General features: G+C 35.4%; 1 protein-coding gene across 2 annotated transcripts in view; it reads right to left on the reverse strand.

Moving 5' to 3' along the window:
• The window catches only part of PAX5 (paired box 5), a 207,988-nt gene extending 203,971 nt beyond the window's left edge, over positions 1–4,017 (reverse strand). For both annotated transcript variants that reach the window (XM_075208201.1, XM_075208185.1), the window contains exon 1: positions 3,740–4,017. In XM_075208201.1, the coding sequence (XP_075064302.1) occupies positions 3,740–3,785 (46 nt within the window). In that variant the 5' untranslated portion in view covers positions 3,786–4,017. The remainder of the gene's footprint in view (positions 1–3,739) is intronic.
• Between the last annotated feature and the right edge of the window lie 12,847 nt (positions 4,018–16,864).

Genomic DNA, 16,864 nt, shown 5'->3' on the forward strand with positions numbered 1-16,864 from the left:
GATCAGAGCAATATATAGATCACTTGCTGAAATACGCCAGGCGAGGGAGATTAATAGACCACCTGCTGGGTCTGGTATTAATGTAGCTGGTTATATGAGCCTGGGACCCGCCTTCCACTGCTACTTTAGTGGTGTTTGGGATTGAGATTAGTTTGAGATAAATACACTTAACAGATTTCTCAAATAAAAAAACAACACAGAATAAAGCATTAGCAATTTTGTATATGACAAATCTGATATTTCAGCAGTGGACTGCGTGACCTCGCTTCAAAACCTTGAGATTATATTAAGTTAAATACATGGTTGATATATATATATATATATATATATATATATATATATATATATATATATATATAGTATGCGTTTATATGCTTTTATATATATATATATATATATATATATATATATATATATATATATATATATATATATATAAGCATATAAGCGCATTCTTATCTTTTACCTTGCATATATTTAAGTATTTTATTTTCACGTAATGTTGCGCTAACTGGCCCTACAGATCACTTTATATGCATAATGGTTTTATAGAACACTGGAAAATGTAAGCATTGACCAGAATTCATTGAAAGAAGGAACATAGCCATCCATGTGAGTGGTTTGATATACTGTATTAGATGATGATAGCACTACCTTTTGCTTTTCTATAAATCATTGGTCAGTATTTATGCAGAATATTGTATCAAAGAACATTAATTAAATAATTCACAGTACATAAATATGTCTTAGCAGTATATAAATAGTATAATTTTTTTTTTAAATGAGTGCTGCCTCAGAACACACAAGCAGATCACTCACTAGTGCCTGTACTAGTGCCTGTAGTCACACTATAGTCATTGCACCTGCATTCTTTATACAATTTTGTGACAGGGAAAGATACAATACAGTGTGATAGAGTTGGCACACACAGAAATAGTGCCAACTTTGGACATGTTAAGGGGATTAGGAAAGAAGCCAAGTCGCTTTACATTAACCTAAAATAAAACACTCTTCCTTCAAACATGATTTATTTTATGTGGAAAAATATCAATGCGGTTTTCTCTACATATTTGCATGGGCATAATAAGTCATTAGAGAGGAGGGGTGTACCTATAATTATGTTCAGCAAAAGCAGAAGTCATGTTAAGAGGGATAATGAAAGCAATAATAGGCAAAGAGATGTTTATGTGAAGTAAAGAGAATAAGTGTGATACACAGCTTCGGTACAAAGGCAGTGACCCGTGAAAAGAGTCAGATTGGCTGAGCGTTCTTCTTGTGTGTAAACACTGCTGGTAAATAAAGCACACACTGGGAGCACAGCACGCATGCACCGAGATAAAGGCTGCACATCTCTAGCAGATAGTATGTGTAATGTCATGTTACAATTATTTACCAATCATAACTAGATAAAGGTAGATCGATATAAATATCGGAGTTTCAACTGACCTCTGTAAAAAAGCAAATAATTTTGCAAAACCCTAAACGCTAGACTGCCAGCATGTCAAATGACAACTACACACAATATTTGTCACTCGATTGGTATACTGATATACATATTCATAAAGCACAGCTAAAGTGCTACAAAACAATAACATAGCTAATAATATAAGAACACCTACAACCAAACACTAAAACATCATAATAATATGAAAGGTGGATTTTAGGATATTGTAGATAGAGAAGCCAAGTAGACAGTTTTGGTAACCAGTGAAAATTGAATACATATGAATGTATCTATTTGTTTTCATCGAGCACAAACTATTTGAGAGTAAATTGTATATTACTTTCTGGGGGGCAAACTTGTCATTCTTTTTATTTATTTTTTGGCATACAAATATGCCTTACGTTATGCAAATGTATGGGGGGTTACTATTACAACTTAAATCACAATGAAAATATTTTCTAGCAATACATGTTACCATCAGCATGCAACAATATTGATGATAATGTTACATTTATATTCACAGATCGTATTTTCATATTTACTAACACAATAGGTACAGTAGCTTCCACCATCTATTTAATTAAAGCAGTGGTATTTTATAGTCTGGTATTTTCTTTACTTATCGTACTAGCAACCATGGAGTCCATTGGGAAATAAAAAATCAACGTGATTATGTCCCAGAGTCTATTTATTATATAATCACAGGTTTTCTGCATCCATACTGGACTCCTGTCTGGAACAACTTGACGCTAAAACATATATATAGGTATTGTCTTATTCTGTATTTTCTCTGTTGTGTCTGACATACACCCGGCAGCAATCCCAGTATATTATGGAGGTATGTTTCCTGTATGTTTCCTGTAGGTGTCTGGAGTAATTATTCCGGGAAATCAATGTTATAATCCGGTAGTAATGACCTCCTATCAGACACAGACTTGAACTAATCAATATAAGACAGGAGAGGAAAGATCAGATCTCATTTTCTTAATCTAGGGGGGCCACTTTCACTTTATTGTATTTAAACCTTAACCTTGAAACATGTATGAAATTGTTTATCGATTAAACAATTATTCACGCGATTAGACTAATAAAAGGAGATATCGATCACCTCGGAATGACATAAATCATGGGCTGAGTGTTAGGTGATCTCACAATCATGTTACATGAAGCACACGACACAATTCACAAGTGCTGCAACTTTATATTCAGCCACCCTAACCAGTGGTGTAATGCGTAAAAAGGACTCACATACTGCATTATAATCATGCTTTGAGCACCTTAATATTGTCGACAGTGCATCATCGAGTTCTTTTAATGGATCTCTGATGTGTGAAAAGCCTGGTTTTATATATATATATATATATATATATATATATATATATATATATATATATATATATATATATATATCTATGTAGGATTGATAGATAGATAAATAAATATATATATATATATATATATATATATATATATATATATATATATATATATATAAAAACTTGATGTGGTAAAGGTGAACAATTAGAATTTCATAACGGATCATAAAAAATAATGTATTAGTGTCCTAACCGAAATGGTTTTCTACATTTACATCACGCAGCTGTGTGCATTTATCCACTTTCTAGTATTTTCCAACACAAGTGACAACAAAGAAATACGAATGAAAAATATTTATAGATTATAAAAAAATCTAAATAGCTAAATCAAAGAAAACAGGTAACCGAACATTTTCTTTTCCTAATCTCTGTAAATATATTTGTTATTACTGTCGTAAAGAAGTTCGTTCTTTGTTGTCAATACTGCCACACTGATTTTTGCTGCTGCAAATCGTATCATAGAATAATAACAACTCATGTTTTATACAATATATGTACCTTTTATTTTCACACATTGTAAGTATCGATAATACAATAACTGTGTCAAGTAGATAGATATTATATATATATATATATATATATATATATATATATATATATATATATATGTGTGTGTGTGTGTATATATATATATATATATATATATATATATATATATATATATATATATATATATGTATATATATATATGTATACTTATACAAATATAGCTACAGGTATAGATATATATTTATGTGTGTCATAAGTAGACATAGCGTATAGATAAATTCTAGTAATTTCATATCTCACAAGTTCACATGAGGCTTCACAATGGCCACTTGCACTATTTTGCGCAATAAATTCACGCAGAAGAATTATTACATTAGCAGTGATGCTCGTGATGGGCTGTAATCTGCTCACAGTACTAGAGCCACCTTACCTGCTTTACCAGTCCTGGGAGCCGTGTAGTTTTTGTCTAGTTCCATTCTGATTTTTCACGACTTGTTGACAGAGTGAAAAAAAAAGTTTCTAGTTTTTTGTTGTAGTTTTTTCCCCCCTCTTCCCTCTTTTCTTCTCGCCTGAGGGGGCTCCTCGCAGCCTGGAATAATTCAAGCCTTCCGCTCCCTGTCGTGTTTTTTGCAGCTGATCACTGAGCTGAAACTAAACGTTTTAGGAGAGGGAGAAAAAAAACTCTGAAGAAACCGTGAAATGATTAAGGAACTAAAGGACTCTTCTCGCCATGTGAGATCATGTCCTGTTCTATAAGACATCACAAGATGTCCCCAGATGCAACCAAAACCCCAAGTCACTGGCATCTGCGTTACATTGAGAGGAATGAAAACTTTGTGCTTCAAGCTTCACCCCTAATTCATACACCATGTAGACTAACTTAGTTTTACCTTTTGTTTTCTGATGTTCATTTTCGCTGCTGTGGCTATGATTACCATTACCTTTATCTATCCTACTCATCCTCAAACCTGTTTAATGACAAGCATGTAGCTACCAATAATAAAATATGCTTAATTTTAATATATTTTTAGTTCTTTTTGGATGTTTATTTTATAGTTCTTAGGATGGGCCAGTAACGATGATACACATTGCAATTTTTGCATTTTTAGATATTATTCTTTCTTATATTTTGACATTCATCATTTCGTGGCAATGTACAACAATTATTAGCACAATCAGCATGTATATATAAGGTGTCAAAAGAAGTAGACTATGCAATCATACAAATGCAGACATATATCTTACAAATAATTTGAACGGCAAGCTCTTCAGAACACTTACATCTCTAAACTTATTTTTGATTTATTTTTGCATAACAGACTTAATAAATTCCAAGCTCTTCACAAAACAGTGATTTAAAGGCTTCTGGACCATTTTGTGGGTATGCTGGGTTTCTGTCTGGATGGGTTCTATAATATAAAGCAATTACTAAATGACCATTGGAACTACCTTGTTTAAAGGACAGGTTAGAAAACATTTATGTTTATGTAGATCAACCCATGTGCTTAACATAAGTTTTACATACTAAACGATAAAGTGGTTTCAAAAAACATTTTTTTAGAAGACATTGAACTATTTCTTCATACTGTATAATATTAGAAAAAGGGCTCCTTTTGAGAGCAATATTCCTCATGTATATTTTTCTTCACACAAATTAATTTCTAAACCATATGAACAACCTAACGATAATGTAGATAGGATTTTTTGATCATTATTAGGGTATCTTACAAGCCACTTGACATTTATGTATATGACTCTTAGAGGAACTACCTTTAAATATGTCATTGTTTATAATACAGGAATTGTAGCAGTTCTCTTCATGAATACCAAAGTAATGTGAGCATTACTACTCTCCAATTATAACAATATATTTTATAAATCAAAATCACAGTATAAACAGTACATATACATTGGAATTGTAAAGAGCTTAGTGTTATATCAACTTTTAAAATGATCACCATTTTGGAGAAATATATTATTTTGGCAATATTCTATGCTATGGTTTGTTATGAATGTTACTTACTACACATACCCACTTACTACACTTATACTTAGTATACATATCTACTATGTATGACTTACTCATACTACACAGACAACTGTAAATATCTAACCCTGGAATGTTACCTTTAGTAAATACATCCTACATACACTGTTGTTAGTAAAAGTCAGCAAAATGACTTTAATAGCTTGAAGACAGAAGCAGCTTTTATATAGATAGGTCACATATACGCACAGCCTAGCAGGAAGACAATTCTGTAAAAACAAGTGATATGCCCCCACACCAAAAATTCCAGAAAGGTATAATCTCTTTACAAAAGTTCCTACTCCCCCTCTCCCCACCACATATGTGGTTCATTTATCAAAGTAAAAGGCTTCCATGGACCCAGATAATGGGATTAGTTTAATAAATCCCACCACATTGCAATGATCCTTTACAAATACATTATGTAGGCATTTTCCTCTCTCCATACAGGACCACATACGCACCCACTCCAATCGTCAATTTTATCAGAGCCTGCATTGGATTTAGAGTAGTATTATACATACCTAGGGTAAGTGGATCCCACATATTACAATATATATATATATATATATATATATATATATATATATATATATATATATATATATATATATTGTAATATGTGTAATACACTAAATAATCTCATGTCTTTGCATTTTTTAAGTAATATAAAGTGTCACAGGCACATATATTAATACTACATTTATTAATGAACATAGTAGGTCTGATGCTGAGTTCGGAGCAAAGCAATAAAAGGAGTAAATTTGCTCCTGGACAAGCTATGGGAAGGATATAGGCAGCAAGTAATGGATAACGCCAATACCCATCACTTTAAGGTCTTGGTCATTTGATCACTGTACCCAGTGTTTAAAAGGAATGTTGGGTAGCAAACACAAAACAAAGACATATGTGAAAAACATAACATATGTCTTCTGTACTGGTCACTCTGGTGGTGATTTATTAAAGACATCATTTTACCTCAGCTTGAAGAGTCATTTCTCCCATCAAAATACCTAAACCGGTTAGGAAAAAAGGATGATTTTTGTTGTGTTGGACTATTAAATATGGAGTTGTATTTGTCTTTAGCAAACTCTCCCGATGACTGTGTTACATCTTCAGGAAAGCAGAAATATTGGCATTTCTAGAATCAGGAGAATTAACTGATTGCATGAGTGCAACAGTAAACAACAATTTTTTTTATATGATCACACAATATACAGCAAGATGCACATTTAGGGCACGATTTTGAGTTAGGAGCAATGCAAAGAAAAGGAGTAACTTTACACCTTGGCAAAACCATGTTGCATTAGAGGGGGAGGTAGATTTAAAATGTAGGGACAGATTTATAGTTGTGGTAAGGCATGTCATAGATCAACTTTAATTTCAGTGTAAAAATAAAGGTATCAAGTATTTTTGTGCTATATGAACAAACAGCCAGTATTTTCCTTGCGTGGTAAAAAAATCAAGTCAATTTGTACCCCTTGTATTGTAACATATCCGGGTGCAAAGTTGCTCATTTTCTTTGCTTTGCTCCTAACTCTGCATCAGGCCCTTACACTCCATTCTTAGGTGAACACTTGATAAACTAGATATGTACCTAGGGTTCCTGTGAGGTGAGAAAATCTGTAAACATCACATAAAAAGTCCAATCTCCTACCAAAAGCTTCTACACCTAAGTTTAACAAAGAGGTACAAAACAGGTCCCATTAAAAGTATAGAACAATACTTGATCTATAGCAAGTCTGTGCTGGTGCAAAACTCCTTTTGCAGAGTGGAATTTGCTGGTTGATGTGAGAATATATATGACCTCTTCACCACTTATTTCACTCCGCAAAGGAAATCTTATTTCTGTATCCATTAAGATACAGAGGTCGTCGCTGCACATTGGGACGGTTGTCTAATATCAGCAGCTGGTGTCCTTTTCCTGTCGGGTAGTAGTAGGCGGCGCTTTGATTTAAGCTGGTTACCATGTACACTATAACCAGCATCCTATCTGTTGCGCTACAGCATCAGCTGCCTAATTACTTACAATTAGTGTTGCTGCATTTGTGCAACAATTCACCTGTTTATCTGTCCTTTTTAACCCCTTCCTATTTTACACCAGTGCTGGTGATAGCACCTGCTTGACCTAGTGTGCTATTGTATTCTGACCTGATTCTGTCTCCTTGTTTTTGACCTGGAATGTTGTTGGAATTTGCTATCTTCTACTGTTCCTGACCTTGGCTTGTTAAACAAATCTGCCTGCCCTGACCTTGGCTTATTTAAACGGAATTGCATTAACCTTTGTCTGTCTTGACCATGGCTAGTTATGTTAGCCTGCCCTGAACATTCAAATATTCAGTGTCTCAAAATATATTTTTAGCAACACTCCCTATGACTATTTACATTGGCTTGATGTTAGCTGTGGGTAGATGTGCCCTCTTGTTTGCAGCCTGAAGATCTGCAAACAAGAGGGCATTTTGGTCCTTTTGTAAGAAAATATTGACACTAGTATTCAGAAATACCATCACCCTATCCCAGAACCTAGCAATTTTCTTACCGGACCAAAAGTTGTGGTAGAAGGTAGTATTATCCCTTTACATTTTGGACATTGTCCTCTACCAGTGGGTACCATATGTTTGCATTGACTTTGTGACACATACGCCCTGTTTCAAATGTATTTCCTGTAAATTAGCTAATATAAGAGTTTTCAATATTCACTCAAAATTATTTAAAAAAAGGACCTGTGTCATGTAGGGCAGGTATCTTCCTCTGCCACGTATTTAGCATCTTTGACCAGGCATGGGTTGGGTCAGTTGATATTAAATCATCTTACAGGTATCTGAACCTATATTTGTGAGCCTTTTTGTGGGTAATGGACATTACCTAGTGTCGGGCTTGGAGATTGATTGATAGATAAACTTTTCTTCTCCCCGAGTTGTTGAAAGGTGTACAATGTGCCTCTAGATCAAAAATATCTTTTATAGCAGCTACCCCCTTTTTTTCAACTTAGGGAAATTGATGTTGTCCAGACTGAGGGTAAAAGCCAGGTTTCCCCCAAAAGTAATGTATGTGGTTTGGTCAGTGTCATGGCAGTACTTTTAGTGATATGTATCCAGGCCCTATAAGTAAGGGTAAATAGCTGCACAGGGGTTGGGATTAGTGTTTTCAGTAAATGAAGCGAGGCTGCCCTCGAAGATGGGGCAAAGAATACACCTTCTAATCATTTGTTGGTAAAATGGTCACATCCAAGGAGTCAATCTGAGGCATATCTAAACAGGACGGTTTGGGGAGAAAGCCATACTGTCTGGTAAACCAATGCCCCCTTGTTTCCTATTTAGGATAAGTTTGGTTCGAGCTATTTTAGGTTTCTTGTTCAGCCATAAATATTTCAGGAATGTTTTGGTGCAGTTGTAAGCATCTGATTTAGTTATACTAATGGGAAGCATTTGAATGATATAAGCTAATTTAGGGGAAATAACACTTTTGATCACTGCCTTCCTCCCAAGAAGGGAAAGGTGTAGGTTTTCCCAATGATCCAAGGTGGTTCTCAGTTTTGTAATAAGCCATGTACAATTCAATCCATATAAATTGTGTATATGTGGCGGGATGTAAATTCCCAAGTATTGTTTTGTGTTAGACTTGTGATACAATGGCAGGATAGTTAAGAATTTGATTTATACCAGATAGAGGCATTAGTTCTATTAGTATTTATTAACATTAACTTTGCATCCTGCAAAACTGCCGAAATTGTGTATGATTTCCAAAATACGTGGGATGGAAACCTCAGGCTTAGACACCAACAGCAACATATCATCAGAGAACAGTGCTGACTTAGAGTCACTATTGTCAACCCGAATTCCCATGTAAGGGGTATTGTCTCTCAGTGCAATCGCTAGAGGCTCTAATGCCAAGGCAAGTAACAGAGGGGAGAGAAGGCACCCCTGTCCCTTTTTGGACCTTCTGTATATGGGTTGTTATACAGTGCTAGGACGAGCTTTGAGAAAGGTTCAGGGAACTTTACATATAGTGTCAAACAAGTGGTCCCAGGTGACCGGGTCAAATGCCTTTTCAGCATCCATCAAGATTACAAGATTTGGATCTTGAGTGCCTGAATTATTGTGAGCAGTTCCCTGACATAGTCACTGATTGCCTACCCCAGAAAAATCCCATCTGATTTGGATATATAATTGTTGGTAGAATTATTTTCAGTCTCTCAGTAAGGATTTTATGGAAAATTTTGTAATCTACTTCTTATAAGGAGATTGGGCTATATGAACCTGGGTCCATAGGATATCTGCCTGGTTTGGGGAAGACTTAGATGATCGCACTATCAAAGTGCAAGGGCAGTGGGTTATCTTGCATAATTGAATTAAAGAAACATGTCAGGGTGTCTGCCACTTGGACCTGTATTATTTTATAAAATTCCAAAATAAGGACTGGGTCGCCTGATGGTATTGGTTATTGTGGAGATAAATGTCCAAAGCCACTTCTAACATATGTCGGAATTTGACAGAGTTGGCTAAGTATTCTGGGAATTTCCAGAGTCGGTATCCCTCTTGTGGGTTGTGTCTTTCATTGTCAATCCAAATTGGCGCTTGCAGGAGAAGGCTGGACCGGACTCCCAAAGTCCATTCTGGGCCTCCTGGTGGTCCAGTGGGAATACGGTGCAGGCAGCCTAGGCAGTCCATGCATAGGTGGCCACATTGCATACTAAAACATGCGGCTGCGGCATCCATTCATAGAATATTGTACTACAGCTTGTAGTACAATATTCTATTAATGAATGATGTGGCCGCATTGAATAGTGTGCGATAATAAGGGGCACAGTGTAATGAAGGGTACAGTGTGATGAAAGCCAAAGTAATGAGGGGCACAGTGTAATGACAGGCACATTGTGATAGAGGGACACAGTGTGATTCAGGGGCACCATGTAATGCAGGGGCACAGTGTGATGCAGGGGCACCATGTAATGCAGGGGCACAGTGTGATGCAGGGGGCAGTAATGTGATGGTGGGAACAGTATGATGCAGGGGGAACAGTGAGATGCAGGGGGAACAGTGTGGTGAAGGGGGAACAGTGTGATTGTGGGACGACAGACATATCTGTTACTTGTTGCTCTTATTGTTCTACTTTCATAGTTATATAGTGTGTTTAATAATATTTGTGTATATATATATATATATATATATATATCTATATATATATATATATATATATCTATATATATATATATATATATCACATAATTATCACCCGGGTATTTTAAAAAAAGATGCAGTAGGGAGAAGTAATATATTGATAAATATATATTGTACAGAAAGATTGGATGCTACTTATGGGCCAGTGCTGTGTGCTGGTCTCCAGGCTATAGTCTGCCAGTCAGCCACTGAGTGCATGATCTGATAACCCGATAGGCTCTATTTTGGATGTCTTAGTCGGCAGAGTTTTGGAGATACAGGAAAATGAGGTGCGGGCTGCCGATCAGCACAAATAGAAGTTGTAGGGTTTCTCAGTCTCCAAATATCTACCACTCGGGGTTGTGTTCTGAAATAATTAATCCCTAATTTTATATCTAGGTGGTGTGAGGCCATCATATTGAAATCACCACCTAATATTATATTAGAATCTATGTACGAGCACAATTTATTTAGAATGTCTACAAAAAATGGTTTGCTATAAACATTTGGGCCATATATATTACAGAGGGTATATCTTGGGCCTTCAATGGTAATATCCAATATTACAAAAAGCCCAGAATTATCCACAAATTTATCTAAATAAGTTTAAGATCCTTTATAAACTTGTTTATGAACTTGTTTTCTTCTGTTGCTATCTGGACCTTATGCACAGCAAGAGTCCCAATTCTCTCATGACAGACATAATTTTCAGGTCCAAAAGGGGTGGGGATTGGGAATTTGTGAGACTAACAAAAGTCAACATGGGTGTGATTTAGGCAGATCTTGGCTTGAGGAGATTGGGGATTGGTTAATAATGTACCAATTTTTGGCCCTGGAATATTTGGAGATATGGAGTTCATATTCCTAACTATATATATGCATTATATCCAAGAGAGACAATCTGTTTATTGGAATACAAAGGAAAGAGAGCGCTGCTACTAGATCACAATTTTTATTAATTATAAAATTATTTTCAAAAATATGTAAAGCATTAGGAGTTTCTTAGGCCACAATAGCCACAATACCTAATCATTCACCACAACATACAAGGTAGGGCTAATTAGCAACAGTAAATATTGCACATGAAGAAATCACTCCAATTAGAGCTCAATGGTGAAAAAGTAATCCTGAGAATCTCTCAAACAGAATCATTAGTTATTGTCAGATATCAGGATTTTGATTGTTTCCACTCGTCTGTATGCTGTTAGCAGAGAAATATTAGCTGTGTAGAGAACCCTTTTGAGTTTGTAGGGGAACAGATCACAGCATATTTGAACAATGTTCCTAAAAATCTGCAGGTATTTATCCTTCCAAAAGCAGCTCACAGCACAAACTGAAGTATTTCCACTGATTCTCTCTATCAAACGTTAAGTATCTAGAGAGAGTGTACGGAAACTGATCCAGCATTCAATTACTGATTCTCATGAATCGTCAGCACAAAACCCCAAGGTTGAATCGTTGAAAGAAACTTCAAACTTGACTAACAAAACACCGCCTTACGCGTTTATCGGCCCCCTTAGTGGTTTCATCAGAGGCATTTTCACCTGTTTATTGTGCTAATTCACATCACATTTACTGGAAAACAGATATTATACTTCATTCAACATTCAAAATCAGCTACATATACAAGTTATACATTAAATTGTTATATCTGTATTTCAAAAAAAGTTTATAACATATTCCCAAATAAAAAAAAATCTCTTAACTTATCAAGTTGTTTACAGCGTTATGATGCTGCTAAGAGACGTGGGTAATGGTATAGCTTTACATGGGCAGTAAAATGTATGACAGATTGCTGTATTCAGATTCAGTTTAGCCCATTTGACCAGGTTACAGTGGATAATTCATTCTGATATGCAGTATAGAACATGGAAGACCATTTTGATGTTGAATGTATAGTGTGAGCCCCATTTTGATGTTCACTATACAGCTTGAGACAATATTTGATGCGATGTTACAGTGTGAACCCAATTCTGATGTCCAGTATACTGTGTAGGTCATATTCTGGTGTCCAGTATACAGTGGGGGTCCTTTTTTGATGTCCAGTATAGCATGTGGCATCCAATATTATGTGTGGGTCCTATTTTCATGTCACTTGTACCATGTGGGTCCTATTCTGATGTCCAGTATAGCATGTGGGTTTAATTCTGATATCTAGTATGCAATGCAAGTTCCATTCTGATGTATAGTGTGGGCCATGCCATTGGCTGCTTTTCCATTTGTAAAATCCTAGCCAATTAATTTAAGTGCATTTCAATAAACTCCTAAAGGTCAATGAAGAAAAGCAACTAGCACCGCCAGTAATAAAGCTGTTTGATTACTGCCAGTGCTAGTTGTAAATACTGCCATTTGTAAATACTAATTTTAGACTTTTTGTCTTCACAAAACCATGTTTTCATTAACAACAACAATGACATACCTACAGAATGAAAAAAAACAACGCATTAAAAAAGAAACTAAAATGAAAGAAGATCTACAGTTAAAATCCTGTTACTTAAATGTACATAACTGTTTCCTGAGCTCCAATGGTATATTTGGGCTTTGTGCTGAGGTCTGTTTATAAACAACAACTCAATATGGTGGTCATGTGTGGAAAACATGACCCCATACCCGGAAATATCAATGACATCCTTGGGTGACTCCTGGGGGTAAAGCTATCAAGCTGTGGGTTTGAAAAAGTGGAGATGTTGCCTATAGCAACCAATCATATTCTAGCTGTCATTATATTTGAAAAGCAAGAATCCAACACTTACTTAATGAGCATCAGTCATTCTTGAAGCAATTATATTCCAATGATTAAGTTCTACCTATTTGCACAAATGGATTTAGTTTACAGCAGTATATACTTACTGGGTGCAACTTGGATTGGGAAGCACAAGCACAACACAACATATAATCCAGCCCTTCCAAGCATAAAACACCTCAATGTTCATCCACCCCATCTCTCTCTTCATTCTCATTCATTTCAGTGCTGAGAGCACTGAGTAGTTTCCCAATCCTGCCACTATTATGTGCACTGTTAGCACAGACGTAACAGTGGGCAGCTGCTTAAATGACTAGGCAGAGATTACAATCAGTTGGTCATGGGCTGGTACTAGTCCATGATGTCACCTCAACTGTGGCCATTGCTCTTTATTTGGAAGGCAGCCTTCAGTGGTACCCACTAGACCATCAAGCATTTGGGTGGCAACTTTTTAACATGGGGGATTGGCAATTGTAAGGCAATGTGGTAGCACAATTAATGGAGCACAGAGGTGGAATAATAACTAGTGCTCAGTGGAGGCACAATTAAAGCAGTACAAGGCTGGCACAATTACAGGAGCACAGTGGTGGCACGTTCTTAGCATGATCAATGGAAATAACACTGGAATAATGAACACAGGGAAAGTCTTGTTATGATCATTCTGCACCAAACTTGCATATTCATCAGGGATAATGCTATTGTAATGAGTGGGGTCCCTGTTGGTAGTAAAGGAAAATGGTGGCGCATTTTGCCTTCTTCATTTTAGGTTCAAAAACAATGTGAGACCTATCATAATTATCATCATTAGCAGCAGCTATTTATATAGAGCCACTAAATCAAACTCAGGACCCCAGTGTTGTGAGGCAGAAGTGCTAACCACTAAGCCACCGTGACCTATCATCATCATCACCATTTATTTATATAGCGCCACTAATTCTGCAGCGCTGTGCAGAGAACTCATTCACATCAGTCCCTGCCCCATTGGAGCTTACAGTCTAAATTCCCTAATATAGACACACACTCAAACAAAGACAGACAGAGAGGGAGACAGACAGACAGCGAGGAAGAGACTAGGGTCAATTTTGATAGCAGCCAATTAACCTACAAGTATGTTTTTGGAGTGTGGGAGCAAACCGGAGCACCCGGAGGAAACCCACGCAAACACAGGGAGAACATTCAAACTCCTAATAGATAAGGCCACGGTCGGGAATTGAACTCATGACCCCAGTGCTGTAAGGCAGAAGTGCTAACCACTACACCACCGTGCTGCCCGATCCAGAAACTACACTACAGTTTGCGTGGAATGCATAGCAGACAAAGAGCATCATATACTGTTACTTAATTACAGTATAGCAATAATCAAGGCTTCTGTTTTAATCCAATAATACAAGCTGACTATGTAGTTCTGCTAAGTAGACTCTTAGACACAAGTGGCTATCTTTCCTATTAAGTTGAAGTTGATGAACCTGCTTCACTGTTTATCCGGTTAATCCAATCACTCATGAAATATTTCCAAATGTTTAAATAGTCCCACATTTTTGGATTGTATCTCACTTATATCTACTTCCATCTTAACCCACCCTATTTTAGATCACTTATTTGCATTATAAAGAACTACCTCATAGACTTGCAAACCTGATCATTACTGTTCCTGCAATTTCTCTTTTCCCAAACATGGGTAAAGTGTGTGTAATCAGCACCAAGCATTTCCAGGTACTCCTGTAAATAACAGGGAAAAAGACGAGATGTAAAATTCAAGTAATCAACGTTTTGGCTTGAAAGTTATTGGTTTGATGCATTGGAGCATGTAAAAAGGTTTCAGTGAATGAATTGATACATTTAAAAGTATTGGTTCAATGGCTCAAATTCATCCATGCATTAATTGTTTTAACAGAAAGAAACACAAAAATTTGAATTTGAAGCACTCATCATATGGTTTTTTTCTTAAAACAAATTTTTACATAAATATAAATCTTGTATCACTAAAGTTCATTGCTACGTTCCCTGCCGTGTTTCAATACTAAAATAAGACCCATTTTCACCCAATACACATTCTGCCAGAGGAAGACTAAAGACCTGCATGCAAGAAAAAATAAATAAAGGACTAAAGTTACTAAACAAAAAGCCAAATTACAAAACGTCATTATGAGTCATATATGGCTCTGAATCTTGCAAATAATATATCAATCTCACTGTACAGCTGGCTTGTCCCACACAATGTCACCCTAAGATTTGTTTAGATTAGAAGCTCCAATTTATTTTGTATTTATTCTATCTGCTGACATTTGTAAAGTCAACAGGTAGAATAAAGTGTATTCAATTGTAGTCAATTGTGAATTATTAATTTAAATTTTTTTAAGTAATTATAGAGAAAATACTTGTATATTGCTGTTATTCAGCAATGCACTTAAAACTCTAGCAGGCACCATTATTAGAAATATGTTCTTTGCCTATCATGCTTTTTCCACATATGAGAGATATCATACTGATGTAATGAATTCCCCGACAACGGTAATCCTGTACAAATGATTTGCAGTTATTTCCATCTGGAATTAGACACATTACTATAGTTCATTTAATTGCATTATTACTAAATATTTATTTACGTATTACACAGTACTCCACAGTACCAACACGTCCTGCTAGATTATTGTTTGAATGTTACAAGATGTATGGATACGATTTAATGCTACCCTTCCAATATAATGATATATATTATATTTGTTTTTATCATTTTTTTTTAAATACACATATATTTACCTGGTCCAGAAAAAAAACAACGCATGTTTTTATAACAAAAATACAGAATTAAATATCCAGTATAAAATTGTGTTCTTGGAAAAGCTTGTTCAGCTTAATCTGTTTCCAAAGAAGATCTGATTAATTTTAAAATATTCATGCTGGTCTAAAATCTTACTTGTTCCACAGGGCAGCTAACCCACCCACGATTTCCTATCTGCTATTACAGCTGAACTGGATATCAAAATAGTTTCTTAATCTATACCCTTATTTTTCTCAGCTGAAAACAGAGGGATGCTCTAGTGATTACAGTTTCAAGAAATCGAAAATGGCAAGGTGGCAAAATTTGCAATAGGGAACCCTACAAGAAATCAGTTATTTGGTACATTCATGCAAAATATTCTATTTTCATGCAGAAATGGGTAAGAGTTCTTGCCTGACCAGTGAGGTGAAGAGCATATATAAAAACAAAGAGTTATTACAGCCAAGGGATTCAAGAAGTGTTATGATTCATACCCTATTAATATTATAATATTATATTAGAGTATAGGTGTGTGTTTGCATGCCTGCTTGTGCCTTTGTGTGTGTAATGCTTTGGCAATGTAATATTCCTATAATGATGCAATTATATAATGCTTACACACACACATATATATATATATATATATATATATATATATATATATATATATATATATATATATATTATCCTTATATTGGTAGCTCACTAATAACGTGTTTGTTTCTTATCCATGTTCCAATACCAAATACAAACATTCAAAAATAATGTGATTACATTTCATACACTGGAAATACACTTATTAGATTTTTATAAATATGTAATGTTTTTTTTTCTTTTTCACAAAATTAGTCCATTAACTTCATTTT

Source organism: Mixophyes fleayi, chromosome 1 (genome assembly GCF_038048845.1).
Source record: "Mixophyes fleayi isolate aMixFle1 chromosome 1, aMixFle1.hap1, whole genome shotgun sequence".
Lineage (NCBI taxonomy): Eukaryota > Metazoa > Chordata > Amphibia > Anura > Limnodynastidae > Mixophyes > Mixophyes fleayi.